Source organism: Egretta garzetta, unplaced genomic scaffold (genome assembly GCF_000687185.1).
Source record: "Egretta garzetta isolate BGI_Z169 unplaced genomic scaffold, ASM68718v1 scaffold56, whole genome shotgun sequence".
Lineage (NCBI taxonomy): Eukaryota > Metazoa > Chordata > Aves > Pelecaniformes > Ardeidae > Egretta > Egretta garzetta.
In genome coordinates this window covers 5,980,362-6,004,266 of record NW_009260182.1, presented here as the reverse complement: position 1 = coordinate 6,004,266, position 23,905 = coordinate 5,980,362, and the positions used below count along the sequence as shown (strand labels likewise).

General features: G+C 38.9%; 1 protein-coding gene across 1 annotated transcript in view; it reads left to right on the top strand.

Moving 5' to 3' along the window:
* PLAU (plasminogen activator, urokinase) overlaps positions 1–2,996 on the top strand; it is an 8,975-nt gene extending 5,979 nt beyond the window's left edge. Inside the window, exons 9-11 of the mRNA XM_009641869.2 lie at positions 398–538; positions 1,109–1,257; positions 2,133–2,996. Of these exons, the coding sequence (XP_009640164.1) occupies positions 398–538; positions 1,109–1,257; positions 2,133–2,327 (485 nt within the window). The 3' untranslated portion in view covers positions 2,328–2,996. The remainder of the gene's footprint in view (positions 1–397; positions 539–1,108; positions 1,258–2,132) is intronic.
* The last annotated feature ends 20,909 nt before the right edge of the window (positions 2,997–23,905 follow it).

Genomic DNA, 23,905 nt, shown 5'->3' with positions numbered 1-23,905 from the left:
AAAGACATAAGCCCTTCTGGTAAAAAGCACAGTATAAACTGCCCACTCTTTAGCAGGGCAGTGGGTGCCATCCTCTACAGCCAGTCAGGAAGTTGAGGTTTTAAAACATCTGAAGATATACTTGCAGAGGCATCTTCCCTGAGCTATCACGCCCTGTCCTTCCAGGAAGGAAGTTCAAGTTAGAATGTTTGCCAGTTTTAGTGCTAGGAAACTAATTTTGTTGCTATTAAATAATGACCCAGTGTCATTTCAAAAGCAATGAGGGGAACCATATGTAACCAGAACTAATTAAACTATTCCCATTAACTGTACCTGATACGCCTATTCTTGGAGAACTCAAGGAGGGGAAAAACTTGCTTTACAAATCTAATGGTATCTTCTCTGACTTGTTCCTTAGCTTTGATAAGGATAAGAACAGCTTCTGGACAGTGTGCAGTAGAATCCAAATATGTCAGAACAGTCTGCTTGCCAGAGAAGAACCTTTTCTTGAGAGACAATACCCGGTGTGAAGTATCTGGCTATGGCAAACAAGATTTTTGTAAGTGAATGACTTCTCTTTGCAAAGTTGTACTTGCACGATGCAGTAACTGGATGTCTTTATACCATGATCTGCAAAGGATTAAAAAAGATTCCTTTATTTTATGTACTCCATGTGTATCTATATCTAAGATGATCTTTGCTATCATCTTCTCTAGTTGTCCATGGCACTTCCTATCTGGTGCTTCTCACACTTGTCAACCATACAAAGTAAGCTAAGATGTAAAACATAGCATTATTTTTATTCCTGATGTGGCGAGGTGTAGAAAAAATTAAAGCTGTGTTGAAGGATTAATAAAGGACTGCATTTGTGCAGGAATTCCTTCAAAAACTATCAAACTGTTTATCTCTAAAACCCAAGCTTTATAGTTTGCATTTGGAACGCTTGTTTTTTCTCTTTAAAACTTCATTAACAGTAAAAGTAAATCAATACTGCATAAGCTGGAAGTAAGAGCCTCAAATCAGAACTGGAATAGTTATGCTAATTTCTTTTAAGTGCTGAAAGTGTGTTATGGGGAGGGGGCTTGGTTTTGTCTTGGATGGTGAAAATAATTAAATATTCTGTTTGCAGATGACATTTTCTATGCTCAAAGACTGATGTCAGCCACTGTAAACTTAGTATCACAGACAAAATGCAAATATGAATACTATGATGATACCAGAGTTACTGACAACATGGTCTGTGCTGGAGATCCCACATGGATGACTGATGCATGCAAGGTAGAACTGGTTTGTTTTATCTTCTAAACCATTTTAAATGCATGTACGCTACATAGATCAGCTGGTGGCATTTTGTCCACTATTCAGTCTCTATGTAGCAGGAATTCAGGGCATCTAGTGGAGTTGACCCATAGTGTGGCCAAACATGTGGAAGAAGCTGGGACCTAGCGTTAGGTGTTACCCCAGTCCAGACCTTCTTTTGGAGGAGCAAGAAGTGCAGTATCTTAGCCATTGTTATTCCTCAAGACCTTATTTACAGTCTGTTCAAGCAATGGCTGGTAGATATGCATCAGGGGAATACAGCAGCTATTCCAATCTTAGCTTGCACTTTAACATTAACTACAAATGCACTTTAACAATGAACTGCAAAGGGATAAAAGGTGAACTACTGGGGGGCACTGAGCCCCTCCACAGATTCTTCAAAACTAGATTTGTTCCCCTGCACCTTCACTGGGCAGAGTGGCCATATGAGCCACTAAAAAGAACAACTGTGGTCCTTAAGTGTAAAAGTACCTTAAGGACAGGGAGACAATTGATTCTATGATGAAAATTAGACATGTTGGCTTTGACCTTCTATCACTAGCCTAATATCTGTGGTTATAAACTTAAGATGAAGTATTGTGTGCAAGGTAACTATTCTCTCTGCCCCCTACTAGGGGGAACTAGTGAACTCCTTACCTTTACAGATTGTCTTTAAGTCACAGCAGGTGATTAGCCTTTTGTTCCTCTCTATGCAGCGTTGTCAAAAAACCAAAACTTTAGCTCATGGGTATTTACTAGCTTGTTTCACTCTAGAAAAACAATAATCACAGGCTTCTTGTTATAAACGCTCCATCTGCAGTAAATTGCCTAACATCTTCTCCTTCTATCATCAGGGAGATTCTGGTGGCCCCATGGTCTGTGAGCATGATGGCAGGATGACGCTTTATGGGATTGTCAGCTGGGGAGATGGCTGTGCAAAAGAAAATAAGCCTGGTGTTTATACCAGAGTTACTCAATACCTTAACTGGATTGACTCCAATATGAATGCAGTAATCACGAAGAATCGCTTTCTCCCTGAATGGGAGTGACTTTTTTTTTTCTACATCTGGATTCACATGAACAAGATTAAGCCTATACTGATGCCAGGACACTAAAGTCCTGAATGTCATGAGAGGCTTTTGCTTCTAAATGCTTGTGTGGTCTGCTACTCACATCAGCATTCCTGAGGCAGAGATGGTTGATTTATTATCTTGCTACTCTGAATTACCTGAAAACCACTCCATGGGAAGCTAAAATATTTAACATTTAAATGAGTATTCCCATGCATGATACTATGCATATCAAGTTATCTGTCCACTTCATTTATGAACCAGCATTTGGTCTGGAAGGATTGGTGAAGTTTTAACTTATTTAACTCAAGTACTCATTTTATACATGGCCTGAGTCTATAATCTTTCCTCATCACACTAAACAATGCTAAAACTTGAGTCCTAGAAACCTAACGTATTAAGACCAGTACTGAGAGGGTGATCAGGCTTTGCATCAGAAAGTAAAAGAAACTGCATCAGCATTATTATTGTTAATGTGTGAAGAAGGACCAAAGTCTACTTTGACTGAGGCAACACTTGGTGTACAGGGTTCACTGTTACAGACTTAACATAGTAAAATCTAAGGATGGTACCTGTAGCAGTGTCAGCATTACAATCTCTTAACATGTTCTACTTAAGAACTGTGCTGCAAGAAGGTAAACTAGAAACTTGACTGAACTTCCAGGTCACATCTGAAGGTGCCTAGGTCACCTGAAAAGTCTGACTACGCAACCTTTATGTGCGTACCTATGCACCCAGGAGAGCATTTAAGGACTCCGCACCCATTGAATGCAGCAGATGTCAAAAGTCGGAACTTTATTTCCATTCATTTAACTGATACTACATGGAAACTATTTTTTCCTTGGTTTTATTTTTAAAACTTGTCTTTGTTTTATAGATTTGAATTATTTGTATGAGGGCTGGAACCTCAACTTTTATTTAATTATTTTTACTGTGTTTAACTTATTCTTTGTATTATGGATGTTAAAATATCATTAAAAAAACCCCTGTTCTTATCTGTCTGTTCTTCATCTCTTGAAAGGGAAGGGTATGAGTCAAAGAGAACTGCCATTATTGTGAAGTCCCTTGGCAAAACACCTTTCAACTTCCTGTTTGCTAAAGCATTTCACATGAGAAAGGGGCTAGAGTACTAGAAAACTATCTGTGCACCAGCAAGACATAGAGCATAGGATGAACAGCACTGAGGAGTCAATAGCCATGCTGCATGTGCTTCAGGATGCTTATCTAGCCCTGGGGGCTAGCTAGTCCCAAGTGGTTGTGGAACATTAGGTGAACCGTAAAGCAAAACACCCTGCTTAGGCTTTACCCTATGGGAATACAGTTCTTATGCTCCAGAACTGCTCTGCAATAAGATCTAAATCACTTGGTGGGGGGAGAACATGGAGGTGGGGGTTGTCAAGAGATGAATTTCAAAAGTTCACTCATTAATTTAACTAAAATACTGTTGCACTGTGGAAGAATGCAATGCAGCATTATCATAGAAAGGTGCTAAAAAGAACGCAATACTTTCAGCTTTCCCTGGTGCTTCTTTGTGAACACTAATTTTTGAAGAGAAGCATTTGAAGTTGACCTCAAGTACTGCTAAGCAGAATCTTAGGTAGTAGAAATTATATCTGAACAGCAGGATTTATATTTCAGTCTGTTTTCTTTTTCAAGAAAGAAGTTTGGTTAGAGCAGAATTCATAGTAGAGCGTGCTAAGAACAAAGAAATACTTAAAGCCAACTGTGTTCATTTCTAATTCTGGACAAAATATCACAATTAAACTCAAAGTAAGTCCTTGCTGAAGATATGTTCTTTTCTTTGGGCAGACAACAAAGGCAGAAAATACTCTCAAGGTCTCTTTTGGGTGGTTAAGGGAACACAGTGAGATTCTAGCATCACTTCAACATCCTAAAGAGCATGCACTGCCTGCTTTGAATTTTTTTTCTTTTAAGGAAACTATAGGATGAGACAGACCAGAGGCACTGCTATAAACAGCGTTTATAGCAAATTTACAGAGAAGAGTTTGTATCGTAGCAGCAAGATGCCATGTATTTGGGTAACGTTTGTAATTGTGAAAGTAAAAGGCTTGCACACATGGTAACAATATCCTGCCTAGCATTACATGATTTCCTACACTGAAATGGCCATCATGGAACAAATTAGCAGCCTAATTAGCATGCTAATTTCTGAAGTTAGCAGTCTCATCCATTCTAACCAACTAACACAGTGAGCCAGAAAGATTCCAGTAGTTACTGGTCAAAAGACCTCAGACTAGCAATTTGGCTTGCCATTTTTTGGCCTATTTTTAAAAAAGTTAGTACACAAATGTTTTGTTAGACATTCATCTCCTCTCACAAATGCAGAATTTAGGGTCAAATTACAGGACCACTAGCAAAATGTGACTGTTTTTTGTAGGTCAGACCATATTAACATTTACTTTCTCATTACAGTTCATATAGTTCATTCAGAAAAACATTCAAATGTCTGTGTGCAATCATTCCTTGTGGAGTTCTTACACAAACCTTTTGGTCTAGCTGCTTAATGATGAATGACTACAGATTTCAGAAACATTTTGGAAAAGTCTTGAGCAAGAAATTTGTTGTGACCTACAAGCAGTGCTCTGACTACAAATTAACAGAATTGGCTCTTTTTAAAGAGTACTCACAATAACATTTTGGTCAAATTTTTTTTGTCATGTTATATACACCAAAGAACGTAAAAAGGCTCAGAAGAGAGAAAAACTTATTTTTGCCTTTTTTTTTTTTTTAATCAAATAGAGATGAGCTAGATAAACTGAACTCATTGTTAGACTGATTGATGTCTTCACTTCAGAGCAAGGCAACCGTGAATTCAGAGTTGCTGAGGTACAAATTCAACTATAGCAATACTTTCAAAAAACAAGGGAAAATGCATAAACTAGATTCTCTCCTTCCAAAAAGCACACTGGTATCTGTGAGACGCATGCTGCATCTTGTAGCTTATTGTAGTCTGGGTACATAAACCTTGTGCGTTGGTGATGGAATGATAGGGGTAAGAATCTTAATGAAGTCTTGTCCTTTAGACTCAAGACTAAAGCATGTAACATCTGGACTATTTCCAGCTCTGTTATTTTTAAGTCACAAGACTTTATCGTTTGATTTCCCTTATATAAAATGGGTGTGACAGTACTTCCTTTCTCCCACAGATCTGTCTGGGTATGATTTGTCAGGAGGAGGGAGAGTTGACAACTGTGTTAATGTACCATGAGTAACATGCCGACAGCCCAGTCTCATACAGGGACAGCAAGCTCTACTTAAACACAAAATGATTACCAACAATACTGGATTGTGAGCTATTTGGCAATACAATTTGTGGTTGAGATCTGCAAACAGAAATTCATTAGTAGAGGTCACCACTGTGTGTGGTAGAGTTATTCGGCAAAAGTGTCCTGTTTATGGACTGCTGATTAAAGTTTGTACAGGGTGTTAAAATGGCATTGTTTCTAGAGAACAAGTTGGAGATCTTCTGTGAGAGACTCTGAGACTGGAGACTGCAAGAAGAGAAGGGAGGCACCTCTTCACTGCTTTTCTAGACAGTAACTAACAGGACAGTCTGACCAGTGTTGGCAGAGGATACTTTGGGCACAAAGTAAGCAATGGTAATGTAGTTTTAGACAAAAATCTACTAGGTTTTAAACATGCCTTTTGGGATGCTACAGCTTTCTCACTTCAGTATTTCTTTCATTTTAACATTTATCAAAGTACTAAAGTCAACAGATTTCCAACAGGTGGAGAACAAATATCTTCAGGGAGATTACAGATTATTATCATTGTAATGAATGGCACATGGTCATCGACTTCTATGGGTTTTTTCTATGAATAAAGTCAATATAATTTAAATTTAAACTTATTCCTGTCATCATAAGTAAGAATGAAAAAGGAGTGATAAACTAAATTTGCATGTAGGTCTCTTATTTTGAAATTAAGGAAGCTCTGGAGGAAGTATGAATAAAGAGAGAGTCTTGCAAGCAGAGGAAATTTGGATGCTGGTTTTGATTTTATTTGTTCTTTAGTTTATGTTAGATAAACTGCCCCAACAACAACGAAATCTTTAAACAAACATGCAGTGTACATACAGCTCTGCTTTGGCTGCTGTAATACTTCATATACTCTCTTTCAATGTTCTGTGCATGACTTTGGCCCTACAAATACAAAATCATCTGGCTGGCTAGTTATTGGAGTCTGGGAAAAAGAAGGGCAAATGAAAGCACTGTTTTGCAAAACTTTCTCTTCCTGCAACAGAATCCACAAAACATTGTCTTTCCCTCCTTACAGAGAGTGAGCAGAGGGCAATCCAGGTTGTGGTCCTGGCAAGGAGGAAGACAAGCAGCCTAGAGAACTGTGCATGGAGTTTGGCAGACACCACTGCAGAATGGCAACAGAAATACTAGAGAGGGAACCTTTTGGGAAGATATTAGATATCTGGTGGGTAGTAGCATACGTACGAGACAAATCCTGATATCACAAATCTGCTCTTACTTAAGCATATTGTTCTTGATTTCAGATACATGGCGGGCAACTGAAAGGAGTAGAATGGGAATGCAACAAGCATTTAGAAACAGCTGAGAGTTGGGCATCAGCCAAAGAGAAGAGATCATACCCTCAGAAGTCTTAGGACCATAACTAATCTGAACTCAAGACCCTACTATCTTCAGTACTTCCACAAAAGAAACATATTAAGCAATGAGGATAAAGCAGTATCTGATGTGTCCAGAGCATAGGAAGCTAGTTTAACCTGTCAGCTCTTAAAAGGAAGTGATGCATTCTGAATGGACAGACCACTTTACCTTATATAGCTGAAGCTTTCTTCATGGAAGTGAAACTAAAATGTGACTCAAAGCACTTAAAAATAAAATCTTTTTTTAAATAAATGAAGTTATGGTGAAACATGATACACAGTCACCTATTTGTTGCATATGTTACACATTGTTTGTGCATATTGAAAACTGAAGGAATAAAGAGCAGTATGACTATTTGATCACCAAGCCTTTGCCTCATTTCTGACACTTAACCAGAGCGCTTGCTTTGAGGCAAATGAGAACAGAGCTTATCCATGAAAAGAGAACCAAACGTTTCTGCATTCATCAAGCTTGTAATCTGAAGTTTCAGATACCTCCACCTCAAGCCAAAGTAAAAAAAGTAAGTGACATACTTGAAACAATGCATATTCATTAATAAGAAAATCTGGGTTCAAACTTCGTCTGGCATACCCCTTCCACATCCATTGTGTTTCATTCAACTATACAAATGGGCAATCTGAGTAGAATGTGGGTTGTGTTGTTTAACCTTTTGCAAGTGAAAGAAGTGAACATAGTTAAGAAATTTATAGAACTGGTGCTATGTACTTCGTGAGCGGTAAAAAGAGGTGTACGCCCAGAAGACAAGCATGAATACATATGCAAACCCATATGCTCAATTCCTGTGAATTCCATAGCTACAGCCAACGAGTTGACTCATTCAGATTTAAGCTGCATCTATCTGGTAGAATACACTGATGATATCTGAAGCTGGGAAGGACTGCAAGTATACCAGCATCCAAACAGAATTCAGAGTCAACTTAGCGAAGTTCTGAGTTATCAGAAATGAACAAGCTAACAAAGACAAACAGGAATAACCAAACACACAGATGTAGATGAGTGATGACTGGTATTAAAGCAGATCCAGAAGGCACCACAGACCACGGGCTGGATTTAAGTCAACAGTATTAAGTAAAAAAATGTAAACAAACTGACACATACAACAGATCATAGTTTGTAAACCTAGGGACTAGGCAGGCATTCAGCTGTGTCTTGTGTTGAGCATCATTCTTCTTGATGAGAACGCAACAAAAGTGATCAATGGTCTAGAACACGACAAGGAGAAAAGACTGAAAATACTTGGTTCGTTTTATCCAGAGAAGCAAAACCTACACGGGACTTTTTCTTCAAAGGGGAAAAGGCTGCGGCAGAGAGGGGAGTAAACTGCCCTCTGTGTCTACAGGAGATAGGGTGAGAAGCAGTAAGCCTGGCTGCAGGAAGGGAATCCAAGTATTATGAAACTACTGGTAAGAGTAGTGAAGCACAACAGTAAACGGCATCAAGTGGCGTTGAACCTCCTCCATTGGAATTTTTCAGAACAATTTAGACAGAGATAAACCAGTTGTTTTGGGTTCTTGTAATGAAACTGGAAGAGATTTTTGAGAAATCACCTAATCTCAGGTTCCCCATTTTATTATGAAATAAATGAACGTGCTCAGTGACTGAGATGACTACATGAAAATACGGACACCACAGGGAAGTTTAGAAATAGTATTACACAACTTAACCATCTTTTTAAAAAGCAGCTTGAAAAAATGGCTCCTATGAGACAAAATGGTCTGGATTTCTGAATTAACAATTAAAGGCAAACCTCTTAATGGCAGACTAATAACTATAAAAACTTTTGAGCAAACTTTCCAGTGACTCTTAACAAAATAATATTCCAGACAGAACTAGAATCAAATTAACTGCTTCTGTGTCCCACTGGGCAAAATATTTTCAATGAATAACATGTGCAACTGGCAAGAGAGTAAAATTATTATCCCCCATTGGATAGTGGAAACGTTATTTCTCTACTGAATAACTGGGAAGTGTTTTGTACGTAATGCTGACTTGGCATCATACGTATGAATTACCTCAGTATGTGTCAAGCTGAAGGCCTGTGGGTGTGATAAAACCTTCCAAAGCACAGTATTATCATAAGGAGGCAATCATGAAAGAAGCTGAAAATCACAGGCAACCACCAGACTTTGCCAATCATAGGCTTATGCATTTTAGGATCTGATGCCCATTTGGTGCCTGTATAATTACAGAAAACCAGATGGACACATTTGCAAATAAAAAACATCCACAGGCAGTTTCATCATCTATTAGAAATGTAGCAAAGTATCTCTGCTAGTCACAGCTCAGATGTTCTAAATTCAGTATATTCATAACTTCAGCAGCAGTGATTAGCAATCAGCACTTACAAATTCTTCCCTAAATTTTCTTGTATTGTGGCACAAAACTTCAGCCTAAGTTAAAACAAAACACCCCCAAGTGACACAAATCAGAACATCACTACAGCTGTTGAAATTGCAGCTGTTTGTTCCATGGAGATCACAGCATGTACTTGGCATTATTACAGCACATCAGCACCCATGATAAAAAAATCTTCACTAATGTTCCAACTCTTTCACCTCCAAATGCACCTGCAAAGTCTGACATACTGCAAATTGGTGTGATTGGGTAACTTCTTTATTTTTAAACATGCTCACATGCTATATTAATAGCAGCCCCAGCCACATGAAGAACTGCCTTGAACAGGTACCCTTGACCATCTCAGTTGCATTTTGCTCTAGAACTTGCTAGCCAGAACCTGAGCCAACATTGCAGGACAACAAGCAGCTTTAAGTAGCTGCCATTCAAAAATGAATTGATTTGTCTTAGAAATTATTCTGACTAATAATCTTCCAGAAAAATGAAAGAACCTATCAGACTTAAATCAGCGACAGAATTCAAGTGCTATCACTCGAGTGAGAAGACATTTTTGCATCCTTATGCAGTTAACAGCTTCTGCTTTATTTCTGGAGGGATCTTAGCTGGCATTTCACAATTGTGATTCTTCACAAATATTTCCTAAGCACCCTTGTTTGGGTGTTTGATTTGGCTTTGAACACCAAATGGGGCATATGGGTGGAAACTGAGGTGGAAGAACCCCTCAAAAATGTGGGGTAGAAATTCTCATTCAGTCTATCACATGAAGACTGGGCACAACAGAAATATTTAAAATATTCAATTTTGTAGACGAGCACTGGAGAGACTGAATCTAAGCTTGGCTGGTTTACCTCCCTTAGAGACCTTGCATTTGGGATCAAGTGTATTTGATCACAGACATCACATTTTATGTATCATCTTTAAGAACAAACAATTGCTAATTTCACTTCAAACTAGATGTAAACAGACAATCTTTTTCCACAACAACCCAATTTAATCTAAAATAACTGCAACTAGGTTTATCCTATATATTAAATCTTTTGGCATCTAAGGACACTTCTGTCTTATATTAACTGTATCCTTTATTTACAATAGGCTTGTTTTAACACACGCAGTATCAAGAGCTCTCTTGTTTATTACCTGGGGAGGCAAATCAGATCATTTTATCATATTCTGTAGCTGAAACCAGGCTATGGGAATATTTTTAGATGGTCAAGTTGACTCAGCCTTAAAACTACATATTAAAGGAACTCTTAGAACATTTAGGGGGAAATTACATAAACTACTCGATTTGCTCTAAAAATTTTGGAACAATTTTTGGTTTTGCAGTCATATTCGAGTCTTAAAATACACGTATGTCCTCCTGAAGTATGAAAACAATCACATGGACAGGGAAAATACTGACTGTTCAGAGGCAACAGAGCCGTCAAACATATAAGCTGACAAATGGTGAGAAGGAGATAAAGATGACAGTGGATTCCAGACTCTCAAGGATGCTAGCTTATGAGTGGTTTGAATTGCAAAGCTTAAAAATAAAGTTTGTCACCTGACTGTGATATATGTCAGCAGTCTTTTAACTCAATAAACTTGTGATACTAACAAAAAGGTTTATTATTAATTGCAGCATTGAAAATGTCAGGAGGCAGCAATGTTTAAAGAGCTCTCAGCAACTAGAAACAGTATCTCAATGAAAATACACCAGACTAAAGTGCCAGGCTATATATACATACCTATGCTGGCACTTATGCTGATAGACTTTGTGTCCGTGTAAGAAAAGGGGAAAGTTTACAGGTATGATGAAATTTTATAGTTTTGACTACATTGGTTTTACAGTTTTGACTACACTGCTTTAAATAAGTTAACCATCTTTCTTTCTTTGACAATTTCACAGACTGTGTGGTAGCAAGGTCTGAATGTCACAACTACATGAGCTTTTCCTTTACATTTTTTCCTACCAATTATTCATGACAAAGGATGAAGTCTTTATGTGTGTGATGCATTTCACCAACTTAACACCAAAGGGTCCTGCAAATCTCCAGCATTTGAGCTCCTGCATTCAACAGCCTGAGAAGGCAGCTATATCTGCTGGTATATCCTAGTTTCTGTAGAGACAATCAAGATCAGATGCTATTTAATTACTGTTTTTTCACTGTCTAGGTATCTGTTAGACTTGCCCAGCCACTACAACTAGAATTACAGTCTGTGGGCTCTTCAAATGGCAAAGAGCATTTCTGTATGAGCTTTCTTACTTAGAAGGTTACCAGTACCCCAGCCATGTTGTTGGTATCACTGCACAGGAGCCAACAGCTCATTTTTCATATCAACAAAACCACTGCCAAACAGAACTGTTAGTCTTGTATTTTTAGTTACAGAATCTTGCTATGAAAACAAGGATGCATCAGGACAGCCTTTATACAGATTCAGCAAGAGAAACGACATTTTAAAAGCCCTCAGATCAAAGATATGGGTAATCAGATCAATTTGGAGATTTGTGAGCTATCAGAGAAATGTTTTAAAGGCAGAATGTAAATATAGCACTGAGGAAAGCCCCCACCCTCTCAAAACCACCTTTATTACTGAATGATCTACAAGAGCAATTGAATTCTTATTTCCAGATTTAGTCCTACTTGATTGGGCCAACTTCATCTCTTGTTTCACAGGAAACGATCTCACACCTACAAAGCTCCCTGAAGGTAAGGTAGCTTCCCTGTCTTTAAATGCCATTATTCTCTATTGAAACTTCTATGAACACCTGAAGAAAAAGCAATTACGTCTTTCATCGATTTGCCTACATACACTCGAACTTTAATGGGTCGCACTTGCTTTTGTTCAAATCTATTTTTAATTTAGCTGCCGGCAGTCGATAACCCAGGCTGTGCATCTCGTTTCCTCTCGCGGATCCCAATGTACAGAATGGCCACAAGATGGGGCAGCAGCCTCAAAAAAGGAGATGGTGTCGCTCGCAGCCAGCGCACAGACAATTTACTGAGCCTATGCAGGTAAATGACACTGAAGTGTGTTTTTGTAGCATAACCTTTGTCCCCCTCCACCTCACTACTTATGAAAAGGTGAGCAAGGGATAAACAGTCCGTACTCAGCCATTTACACCTATAACCCCGCACTTCTTACTGTCACCCACAAACAAGACTGTGATTCTTTATTGTATCGTAAATTCCTCATTCCTCATAAATGTTATAATATTGCATCTTCCTGACTTGTCTAGGTTTCGGGCAGTGCTAGCACACTTCACGGCAGCAGGAGAGCCAGGATGCTGCCCTTTTTATGAGAATCCCTTGTCACAACAAAGCCTTTGGGGACAAAAAAAAAAAAAAAAAAAAAAAAAGGCAGTTATGTCATCCCATGCTCACAGGAAGGCACGGGAGCAGCGGGAAAAGTGTTTAAGAAGAAATTGCAAAAGCACAGTACAGTCCATTACCGTTTTCCTCCAACAATGCATGAGTTCGACTAAAATAGCATAGGCAGAGATAAACCGGCACTCAGATACGAGCGAACACGACAATACTAAATCTTACCTAAGCAGAGCAACAGTTATAATTGCTTTAAGTGGGAGTGATGACAGAGAGCTTTCCCTGAGCCGCTCTAAAGCGCTAGATCATTACAGCGCGCCCGCCAACCGCTGCCACCTCGGAGCATTTGCTGGGGGCATCACCCTTTTTTGGAGTGAGGTAAAACAAAACCCACTGGGAGGGGAAGGAGCCTTTTCCCAGGGACACCCCAGGCACGGCGCGGCTGTCAGCCTCGCTTACGAAAATACTAATTGTCATATTATTATGAAAATATTAACCTCAGGCCGTGTGGCCACGTCTAAGTATGAGCCAGCTCAGCGCTCTGGCCTGAGAGCTGCGAAGTGTCACTGCTCCTCAGGTGGAGGTACTGCTGGGGGTAGAGGTGGCATCCCGAACTCGGCACCGAGGTCTGCCGGGGCAGTTTTCTCCAGACCACTTCCATTACATGCTACACACAAACAGAGACAAGTACTTTGTTGTACCCGAGTTACAACAACATACTGCAGTTTGCTTTGAATTGGTTTAATCTCTCGGATTTTGGATGCCAAAAGTTTTAACTTCAAAACTACACCCATGAAGTTTCTGCGGGTGCTTGGGGAGCTCAGTCCTTGGCTGATTTCTGATGGTAATAAAGATACAGTCAAGTAAGAGCCAAATGGGTTTTATAATTTATTTTTCATGGGTCTTCACACCTGACATCTGACACGTTCAGGCAGGGAAGCGAAGTTCTGTCAAATGACTTTTGACAATGCACATCTATCAGAAGTGTATGAACATTTTCATAACAACGGTTTTTACACTGAGTAATTACTGTGAACTATTCAGGCACCAGTGCATAGCTTAAAAAGAAAAATCTTATCAGTTTGTTCAAGAAGTTGTCCCATTTTGAAAGTAAAAATGCCATTACGATACCAAAACAGTTGTAACACAAAGGTTAACAGAACATCCAGCCAGAAAGCATCTGCATATGTTTAACAAATAAGTCTGCACACCCTTTGCTACAGGTGTCTGATCTGTGTTACCATTTGTCGCCAAATTTTATGAAGCCCAAATGTTAGGAATCCTTATCAGTCTGGACCTGGGAAATACAAAACTGTTAAAACACCTGTGACTGAAAAAACATACATTGTAAGGTCAAGAAACTTTTTTCAGGCTCTAATTTATCAATTTTACACAAATAATTTTTTCAAATGCATTGCTATAAGAGGAATGTGAAATATATGGCAAAGATAAAAAATCCTCATTCATCATTCCATTAAAGAGCACTTTAAAGATTTTTTCTCCCTGACATATGAACAGAACTCAATATTGCTTAGAGAAGCAAATCCTACTTTTTCAGATGAAAACAGAACACTTACTTCATCTCATTCTGCAGATGTCAAACAAACGTGACATCCATCAGAATGCCTGAGATATTCTGCATTTCTCCCAAAATACCTACCCTCATTAGAAACAGGTCTTGTAATAGTCTAACAGAATATGTAACAAACCTACAAGAATACAGCACACAAAATTTGCCCAGTTTCTAGATTACTGTTCATCTTCATTATGGATGTTACATTCTAAAATTGTGCCAAATCACTCATTCCTTTTATAGTCATTTCTGCCACAAGTATATGATATACCATGTTTTGAAAGCAAATGAGATTAAGCTGTGGCAATCAGCACTGAATCAGAAATTAAGGGAGGAGGTAGATAATTGTCATAATCTTCAGTAATTTTCAAAATTATTTCTAGAATTGATATCTTTTGCGAAAATTGGTGGTTCAGATGCCAAGGATAAGTAAGTAGAGTTTTTTTGCTTAAAGGATAAATTCTGACTGGAAATGTGGAGACAATTTAGCATAGAAGAAATTTTTCTGACGCATTCAGTTACAAATTAAATGTAAGAGTCAAGTAATTATTTTTCTCAACAAGAGGCATTTGACCTATTAACATATGCTGCATAAACTCAAGATGGCATTACACAGGAAAAATCTCTTTGATGCAAAAGGTAGGGATTAAATAGCTGTCATTTCCAGGCCCTGCTGGCGAATAAAGTTTAATGAAGAAGCTCCTTCTGTTACTGCCCAGGCTGAACTCTGTGTGGCAGCCTTCCAGTGCCAGTGGGAAGGTTGTTAAAGCCACAGCAATGGGGGCTATTTAACACATATCGCTGGGGCCCTGAACAGGGCCCAGAGAACTGGCATCTTCCAGTAAATGTACAAAAACAGAATTCTGCACCTTCGTGCAAACACTGGCTCCCATCTATCAGCAAGCGTCTTTCATCATGGATAAAACTCCTGATGGTCCAAATCTCTGTGATCAATGCTTATTGTGCCTTTCATAGCACTTACATTGCTGATAACCTTCTTCAGATCTTTTGCAAGACAGTGCAGATACATCACTGCTCAGCTATCAAACATTCAGTTCTTAAACCTCAGTATCAGATGGTCAGTCTAAGAGTAGTATCCGACACTGCAAGAGCCAGGGGTGTATCTCCTGTACTCTTCGGATGTACTCCTGGTCTCCTTTCTGCTTCTGTGTTCGTCCATCTCTAAAAATAGGTTTAACAGTTGCAACATTTCACTATTCACCCAGTAAGTATTTCTACCTTCACATATAAAAGGCACATCATGCAAATATATATAGAATAGACTTCCTTACTATACGGAAGTGCAGAATCCCAACCCCATTAGAGGAAAAGGTACTATGTGCCATGAAGAGAAGATTTTTTTTAAAAATCTGGTTCTTCACTGTCTTGTCTTTTATCAGAAAAACCCAACTATCTTCTTATTATAATCCTTTCTCAAGTAATCAGGGAATTGTAACAACTAATTTCTTTCCCCTGTTGTGAATGTATGTCGATAAAAACATCATCTTGCTGGAAAAGAAACAACTCAGTCGAGGTCTTTTGTTTGTTCAGATAAAGATTCAATAAATCAACAAACCCAACGTTAATAAATGTAAAGCCAGCCTTAAAAGCATTAGTCAATTTGTCTCAGGTCTTAAATCTGAATTTTCAGTTCTTTGTTCTTCCCTTAGCATCATCTGTTTGGTCAATAAAGAATTTTGTGAGCTGCTGTAATGACACGTAAAAGCTGTTATTGCCACCAGTTAAAAGACAGGTAAGTGAAGCTAAACTGCAGGTAAGCAAACAGCCTTCAAGGAGAGAGGCAAGTGTCTATTGCTTATTTAGCATACGGTCCAAATGTGTGCATACACCAGCATTTGGCCTGGCATACAATCCAAGAAGTAATAAAATGAAGTGGGAATACTATCACACACCCCCCGACCTCAGATACTGAAGCCACTTTGTAAAATAACGGGACAGACAATGTAAGGAAAAGGAGGGGGACTCAGAGGCAGCAAATTAGGTTAGAGCTACACTTTGGCATAAACCTTTCAAGAATGCATGCAAATTTTGCTCTGCCAATGAGCTGTGAAACAGAGATGTGCTCCAAATAGCCTCTTTCACAGGCAGGATGTGATACGCAAACCTGGATTTCTGACCAAGGATTACAGATAAACTCTTGAATCTATGGCTATTGTAGATCATTTTTAAGTGTAGGAAGGAATCTATAATCTATGGATGTTTCTTCTCTTTTCCTGAAGCTCTGCAGGTACAAGGCAAGGATGATTTTCCAAAAATTTTATTAGGACCTCTGAACGGTTGGGTAGCTGGAGAACATTGGGACCCTACTTCCAAAGCAGGTATAGACTAGCACAAATTTGTAGAAAGCAATCACTAGTTACAATGCTATATGTTGGTATTCACAAGTCAGACTGTCCAGGTTAGCTAAAGAAGAAAACGTTTTTAGGGACAGACATTAATACCCCAAGCTATGAAGCTAACCAATACAGGATGGTGGCGGAATATTCACAATGCACAGGCCCAGTTCACTAAAGACCAAAATGTATTGGTTGAAGAGGAAGTTTTTACATGCAGCAAAAAACCAAAATCAGTGTGTTCACAGCTTAGTAAGAGAAAAAGTGGTGATTTTTTTCTCATGTTTTACTTTTTGATGCAAATTATTCCTACTGTTCCAACAAGGTGTAGACCTGCGTCTAAACCAACTATTGGCTACCCTACAGGACATTTCCAGATTAGGTCCATAAACAATATAACTACATCAGTTAAAAAAGCACATAGAAAACAGTTGCATTTTGTCATGAAACATGTCACAGCTTTATTTTAGCTGTTGTAAAGGGGTTAAACTCTGCTAAGGGGGAAAGCAGTGCTTCAGCAAATGAACCCGATTTTCTTTCCTAACTACACAAACTGTTGCATGTATTTTCCCCTCTAGCAATCTCATTTTCATTGTGTCACACTACCACCCTGAATAGTAATTTGGCTTTGAATAATTCCCCTCATCAGAATGCAGATGTCAACACTGAACGATACAGGCACAAGCTACAGTGTATGCAGCAGCTCTGGTTTAAAATGCAGACTCTTGTATCCAGAGCCAGTGGAGCATGTGGTTTTTATTTTTCAGCTGTTTCCAACAGATTGAAAATTCCACAGGCTACAGAGTCTTGAATAATTTAGAATGCTGCTTGGAATACTCCTTAGCTAGAAAAATATATAAAGAGGAGGGAAAATTACTTCATTTTACTTCGCTGGATAGATTTGATCCTTAAATAGTAGTGTCTTCCTAGGGAGAAGAGGCTAAGAACATAAAACATGCCAGTTCAGGAGAACATATTGATTCATTATATTAATGAGACTCAAGAGCGATTTCATCATTGAACAAGACTAGCAGCAGGGCTATTACTCTGCCTCTGTGACAGGAGAGGAATAAAACTAAGCTGTAGGACTTGCTTGACTACTCGGAACTGACAAAACTCAGGTAGGTGTAGAATAGATTAGCCTGCAATTGCTTTAACAGGACAGTGTTGGTGATCCAGACATCATGGCAGTTGTTAGTGGGAAAGGAATGGCTAAACATATTTATTCAAATGCATTGGTGATTTAAGTTAAATGCTTAAAAAATATAAGTTAAATGTTTAAAAAATGTATTCTTTATCGTCCTCTCGAGTAAAAGAGCATGCACTCAGCAAAGGAGTAAGTTAAGGTCAGATTTCTCATTATGCATCTTTTTCCATCTCCTCTGCATGTGTTTTCCCTCAGCTGAAACCAAATTCAGAAATGGCATTTATGTTGCACATCATTTTTCAAACACCTATTTTTACCAAAAATAAAATATATGCTGAAGAGTCCCACATTAAAAAAAAAACAAACCCTCTGCAAATCCTGTTTGTCTAGATTATGTTCTAATGAATAAAACAGCAGGACTTTAAATTTTTTTTTCAGGATCAAGCCCAAATATTCAGTCCTGTCCTCAATGCTAGCAGCTCCCATTGAATCTCACAGGCACCAAGTACTTGTTCCAGAAGCAGAATCTGGCAACTTCCTCTTACCCTAAAGCCCAGATTGTCATGAAATAGAAATACACCTCAAATGAGATCAAATGCCTGCAAAGACAACTGTCAGTCAAGACATTCAAGACACTACAAAATGCATAAATATGAACTTTCTATGCATTTATATTTTGCAAACATTTGCAAGTTACAGTTTCAAGGCTAGGCTGCAGCTCTAGCAAGAGGCTGAGAAGGAACTGAACTTCTGTAGCAATAGTGCTCTCTGAAGAGCCCCTCTGGGGCTTTCCTCACTTACACCTGTCAAGTCTCATTGCTCTGAGCATATGACTCACTCAATTAGACCTCCGCTTATGCACTATCCCACTTCTGCCACAGAATCTGCATTGCATGTATTTGCAGAGCCAGGACCTTCCTCTAGCTCTTTGCTGTGCCCTGTTCATGGGGTTTCAGAAGGAGGAGATGTGGCAGCAATGTAAGTTTTCTGGGCAACTGCCTAGCAGCTCTGTGCTTTCCCACAAGCACGTGAATCCGTGACATGACCTTGAGCATGCCAGATGCACAACCTTCTCCCTCATCAGCTAGAGTCCCATGAGTCAGCATCAATATCTGTTAAAAGATTCATGCTCTGAGCATCAACCAAGTGAGCAAAGGGAATATAATTCAACAAATCTCTCCACGTCTAATTAGACAGTGCTTGCACTCAAGTGAAGCCTACCAGAAGCAATGAGCCAACACTGCCAGCTTTATGTGGACTGGTAACTAGTCACCAATTTGGCTGCAACTTTCCCCAGCTCCAAGCAGCAAATGGAGCTGAATCGCTGACTGAGGAAGGAATGCCTGCAGTCCCAGCTTTGCTGCTGAAACTGATGTGCACTAAGAATGCAAGTTCTGCACATCATGCAAAAGCCAGACAACTTGTCTCCTCTGTTTCTCAAAGCCATGGTGGAAGCAAAGGGATATGTTTTGTGTAGATTCTTGGTTTTCATAGTGACTCCCACTTCAAGGCATAGTAGAAGACTATTCAATAAGAACTAATCATACTTACAAATCACATCCGCTGTTGACTGTAATTAGACAACTTAAGCATTAACTTTTTGCATTAGACTGTCATACTTCTAGTAGTTTTACTTCATTTTGTGACACATTCCTAGGACTAATGAAAATACAAAATAAATAAAAGCTGAAAACTGTAAACTCAAGGAAGCCACGCTAATTTATGCATCTGTCTGGTAAGCGCAGTTATTCTTTCTTGCATAGTACTTAGCAGAAGATAGTTATTTTCTATGGCTCAAGCCACTTCATTGTTTTGTTAGCGCTTACACTGACTAATTAAAATGACATGTGAAAAACCATCAAAGCATAACTTCTATTAAATGGGGAATTTATTATCATCAACATAGCCTAAATATGATGCCTTAATTGAATTTGCTGTAAAAGCTGCACTACCAAGCCAGGTGAACAACATTGCTATGTCATGTATTCTGTACCTAGATGGTTGCACATATGTTCAGAAGGAAAATAAGCTTAGTGGTGTAGGAAGACATAAAACTCTTTAGGCATTTAGACTAATTAAAACAGGTAATTCCAACACAAAGGAAATGGGCATGGAGACGAGTCTCCATTTGGAATCTGTAAGGGCAGTTAATGCATTAAAAACCGGCATATTGGTTGTGAAGATAGATGTTCATACAAAAACAATTCTGACATTCCCAGTTAGGCATTATCAATATTCTTTTTTAAAATTAAGAAATAAGCTAAAAGCTATATAAACCAAAAGGAATAAGGAATTAAATTTCATGAGCGGGACTACAAGCCTTCAGTATGCTGCCTGATGACTGGTTGCAAATACCAACAATCACAGCAATCTCCCACTGTGAAAGCCATCTTCAGCTCTTCTACTGGCTGACATTGGTCTCAGGGGAATTAGGAGAACAATGACAGCTTTGAGAAATGGCTGTGCATGCTTACAGAACAGGTAAGTGTTGACATTGGAAGATGATTTGCAGCAAATATGTGGGCTTTTCTATTATCTGTGTACAGAGAGGCCAAAGGGTGCTTCTGTATCCCTGATACTAACAAATAAAACCACAGAGTGCTTCCTAAGATAACTTTATCCCGATGTCAACAAGCCACTAAATGCTTATTATCATACTAGGAAAGATCATGGCACAGCAATTAAATCAACTGCGATTATGTTTCTCAGCTGGGACTGGTGTGTCAAGTATAGGAAAAACCTTCAAAATTAGCTCCTGATTTCACTTACCATTCTCTGGATGCAAAGATATGAAACTTGAACCTGCAATGTTCTTGTCTTCCTTCATCTCAACATCTCTCTTACGGTAACAGATAAAACTCAGTTTAAAACAAGCAGCCTAGACAACAAGAATCCTGTACTGCAGAACAAGCTAGATAGTTTTCTGTGAGTTTCTAGCACTAAAGGAAGCACCAATGGTATTTAACAGTGTGTTTAGTTAGAAATAATACCATTCATCCTAAAGTGGGATAATAAAAGCAATGAGAACTTGTAACGATAATTGGTATTGTACTTAAAGCCCAGAGTCAAGGGATTTAAGCTTTCATTTACAAGAAAAATTGTATCCCTTGTGGTTGCAGAGAAAAAAGTAAAACTCAGGTGTTTCCTTAAACAAAACAAAGAAAGAAATGAAAAAAAAAAAACAACCCATGCATCACAAAGAAAAGCCCATGATTTTGCAGGATGATGGGGGAGAGGAGAGAAGAGAAGGGATACAGAAGTCTGCACATACTTGAACTCCGTATAACTATATTTGTGTTGTAATGTATTTTAAAGATCATCCACAAGGAAGCCTAAGCAAACAGGACGAGGTTATAATATTACTAATATTTGCATTTCACTTTCACATGCTGCACCACAATAACAAGAGCACAGAACTAGAGCAGCATATCTTAATTCTGTCTTGCAGAATCTTTCAAGCTCCCAAAATTAGTGTTATTTTCCCTTTGCAATTAAAAGCAGGCAAAGCCTTTCAACACTTGTAATAACACAAGGGTTCAGGACAATCTGATACAATTCCCTGCTCTAATATTTGAATACGGATTATCAGTATTTACTGTAGATTTTCATCCCACATCACTCCAAATTGGGCAGAGCACGGTTTTAAATAGGCTTTTCCACACACCATGTCAGCAGTCCTACTTTTCAAGCTGTAGTCAGCCAGCAGTCTGTAACTCGGTCTTTAAGTATTTCCTTCTGCCCATTTCTCAGAATTTTCACATTACCCAAAAATTTTACCAAAGATCTAATTTCCAGAAACTAGGTATACATATTACCCAGCAATATCACTGCTGTCTCTTAAGAACCTTTTTTCTTCATGTGCAAGCAAGTTTTACGTCTTAGAAGAAAAGCTTGTTTTCTAGGCCTGCATGTAGCAAGAAGGTTGTAGCAGACTTCCATATCACTGGTTCGTTGAAAAGCCAGCTTGCAAGGACCCAATACCTACCACCAGAATCCACCAGAATAACACATCAAAATATGGAAGAGTAACGCATTTTTTTTCCTCTTGTTGGCTAGGCAGCGTTTCACTCTACTGACACTCTATTCAGCATGACCAGGCCAAACAGGGCTCAGAATTTTAGCTGAGGTAAAGCCACACACGATCATATAACCGTACTGCTTGCAGTACCCAAGCTGAATTGCCCAGACTTAGCAGGGCACCTCCATGCTGCATTGTACAGTACTGGGTATACATCGACTAACTACCAGTGTAGGGTTCTTACAACAACCTCACTTGCTCAGGAGAGAGAGATCGAAATAGCCTTTGAAGTTAGATGGGGCGGGATGAATGTCTTTGGGCATATATTCAAAGTGTTCTGAAAATCCAGCAGACATGAAAGGTTACCTTGGAAGGAAACGGAAGGAGCCAGTCCACTTCTAAGCCTCAAAAGCACAGCCATTAAAGATCTTGTAGTGTCTTATTTGGGAAAGCTGATAAGTGCCAAATCAATGAAGATATAATTTTGGATCACTGCTTTCTAAGTAAAAATGCAGCAAAGATATTCTGCTCATTTTTAAAAAACAGACCAACTCATAGAAGTAGGAAAAAAGTACTGTCTGCTGTTTTATACCAAGATAGCACTTTTTGAATCATCTGTATACAGCATCAGGTCGCAGAAGATTTCACAGTTCTACAATGAAGAAGAAGCAGAAGCTGAAAGCATGGAAATAACATACAACTGCATGTCACAGCATGAAAGTAATTAATATATACATGAGGGGTCTTTTCTCTTTCATGGTCCTGCTAAAGAAAGCAAGAACACTAGGCAGCACTAGTATTCAAAAGCTTCCCCCGGAGATGAGAACCCCAATGGATTTCACAGAACCATCATCTGCCCTTGCTCTTTTCTTCAAGCCAGCAGACTGTTCTTAGATAAGGTAAAACAGAACAGGTTCTCTGGCATCTTTGTTATTTCCTGACCTCAGTCCTGATTTTCCCATCATCAGATGGCACAGCTCTAGGGTTTCTCTGACTGGCATTACGTGAGAAAGCCCCAGCTGGTTTTTACAGCTTCCAGATAAGCTCTTTGCCTTATCCTGGCACAGCCATTGTGCTAATATCTGAGAAAGCCGTGACGTGACGTAGAGCTGACTGTTGTTTTTGCAGCAACATTTGCCAATATTTACTCAAGGAAGAGGAGTGGCAGATGGTTACAAATGAGTCATTGGTAAATCATGCAAGAACATTTTTTTAGCTAACCCTGAAGCAATCCCTTGGGATTGCTGAAGATCCCTATGAGACACATGACATTGAGCCCATGGACTTAGCTTTAAGGAGAGTCTAGTTACAAACGCAGAGGTGGAACACTGATTTAAAGTAAATTTTATAGTGCCTCTTTGTTTCATCTCCTTTTATGCTTCCAAATAATTTTTTATTAATTATGTTTGCAAATGTTTGTAGTCCTTGAAGTCAGAGGGCACTCCTGGAAGCTCAAATCAGGCTCCATAGTACCATTTCAAACATACTCAAAATCAGACATAATAGCAGCTGAACCACTGAGCCAAGCAAATAACTTGTGTCAATGTGGTGTGACTCATTCCTTAAATAAGAAAACTCTCATAATTTTGAGTTGTAAGAAGCCATCGTTCTTATCTATTGAAGCAGATTCATTTTCTCTCCTCCAGTGCCATTGAGTAGCTATTGCTTACAGATCCAGGCTTAAGACAGCATAAGAAAAAATCAGAAAGTCTAAGTGAGTCAACAGTTAGGGAGTGGATTTTACTGGGAGCCCCCAGTCATTGTGACAGAAAGATTTCAAAATGAAGGCAAGTGAAGGCAAGGTCAGACAAATGTAATGTCCATTATGATTACTTTTCAGAAATACAGTATATCTCATGAACATCCCTTCCTTCTGTTTCCTTCAGTGGATTGACACATATTGTCCTCCTTGACTGGTAAGCCCCAGCCACAACAGGCTCATCAGTACACTGTATTTCCGTAAATTCAAATCCACCCAGTACCATCCTTAACCACAGCAATCAACTAGCCACAATATGGCTTAGTCGTTTCCTTATAAGTTTAAGTCTCATCAGCAGTATAGATCCACATAACAGAAGCATATGTGGCAATTTTCAGAACCAACACAAACACAATTTTAGCTAATTCATCATTTAAGGAGGCAG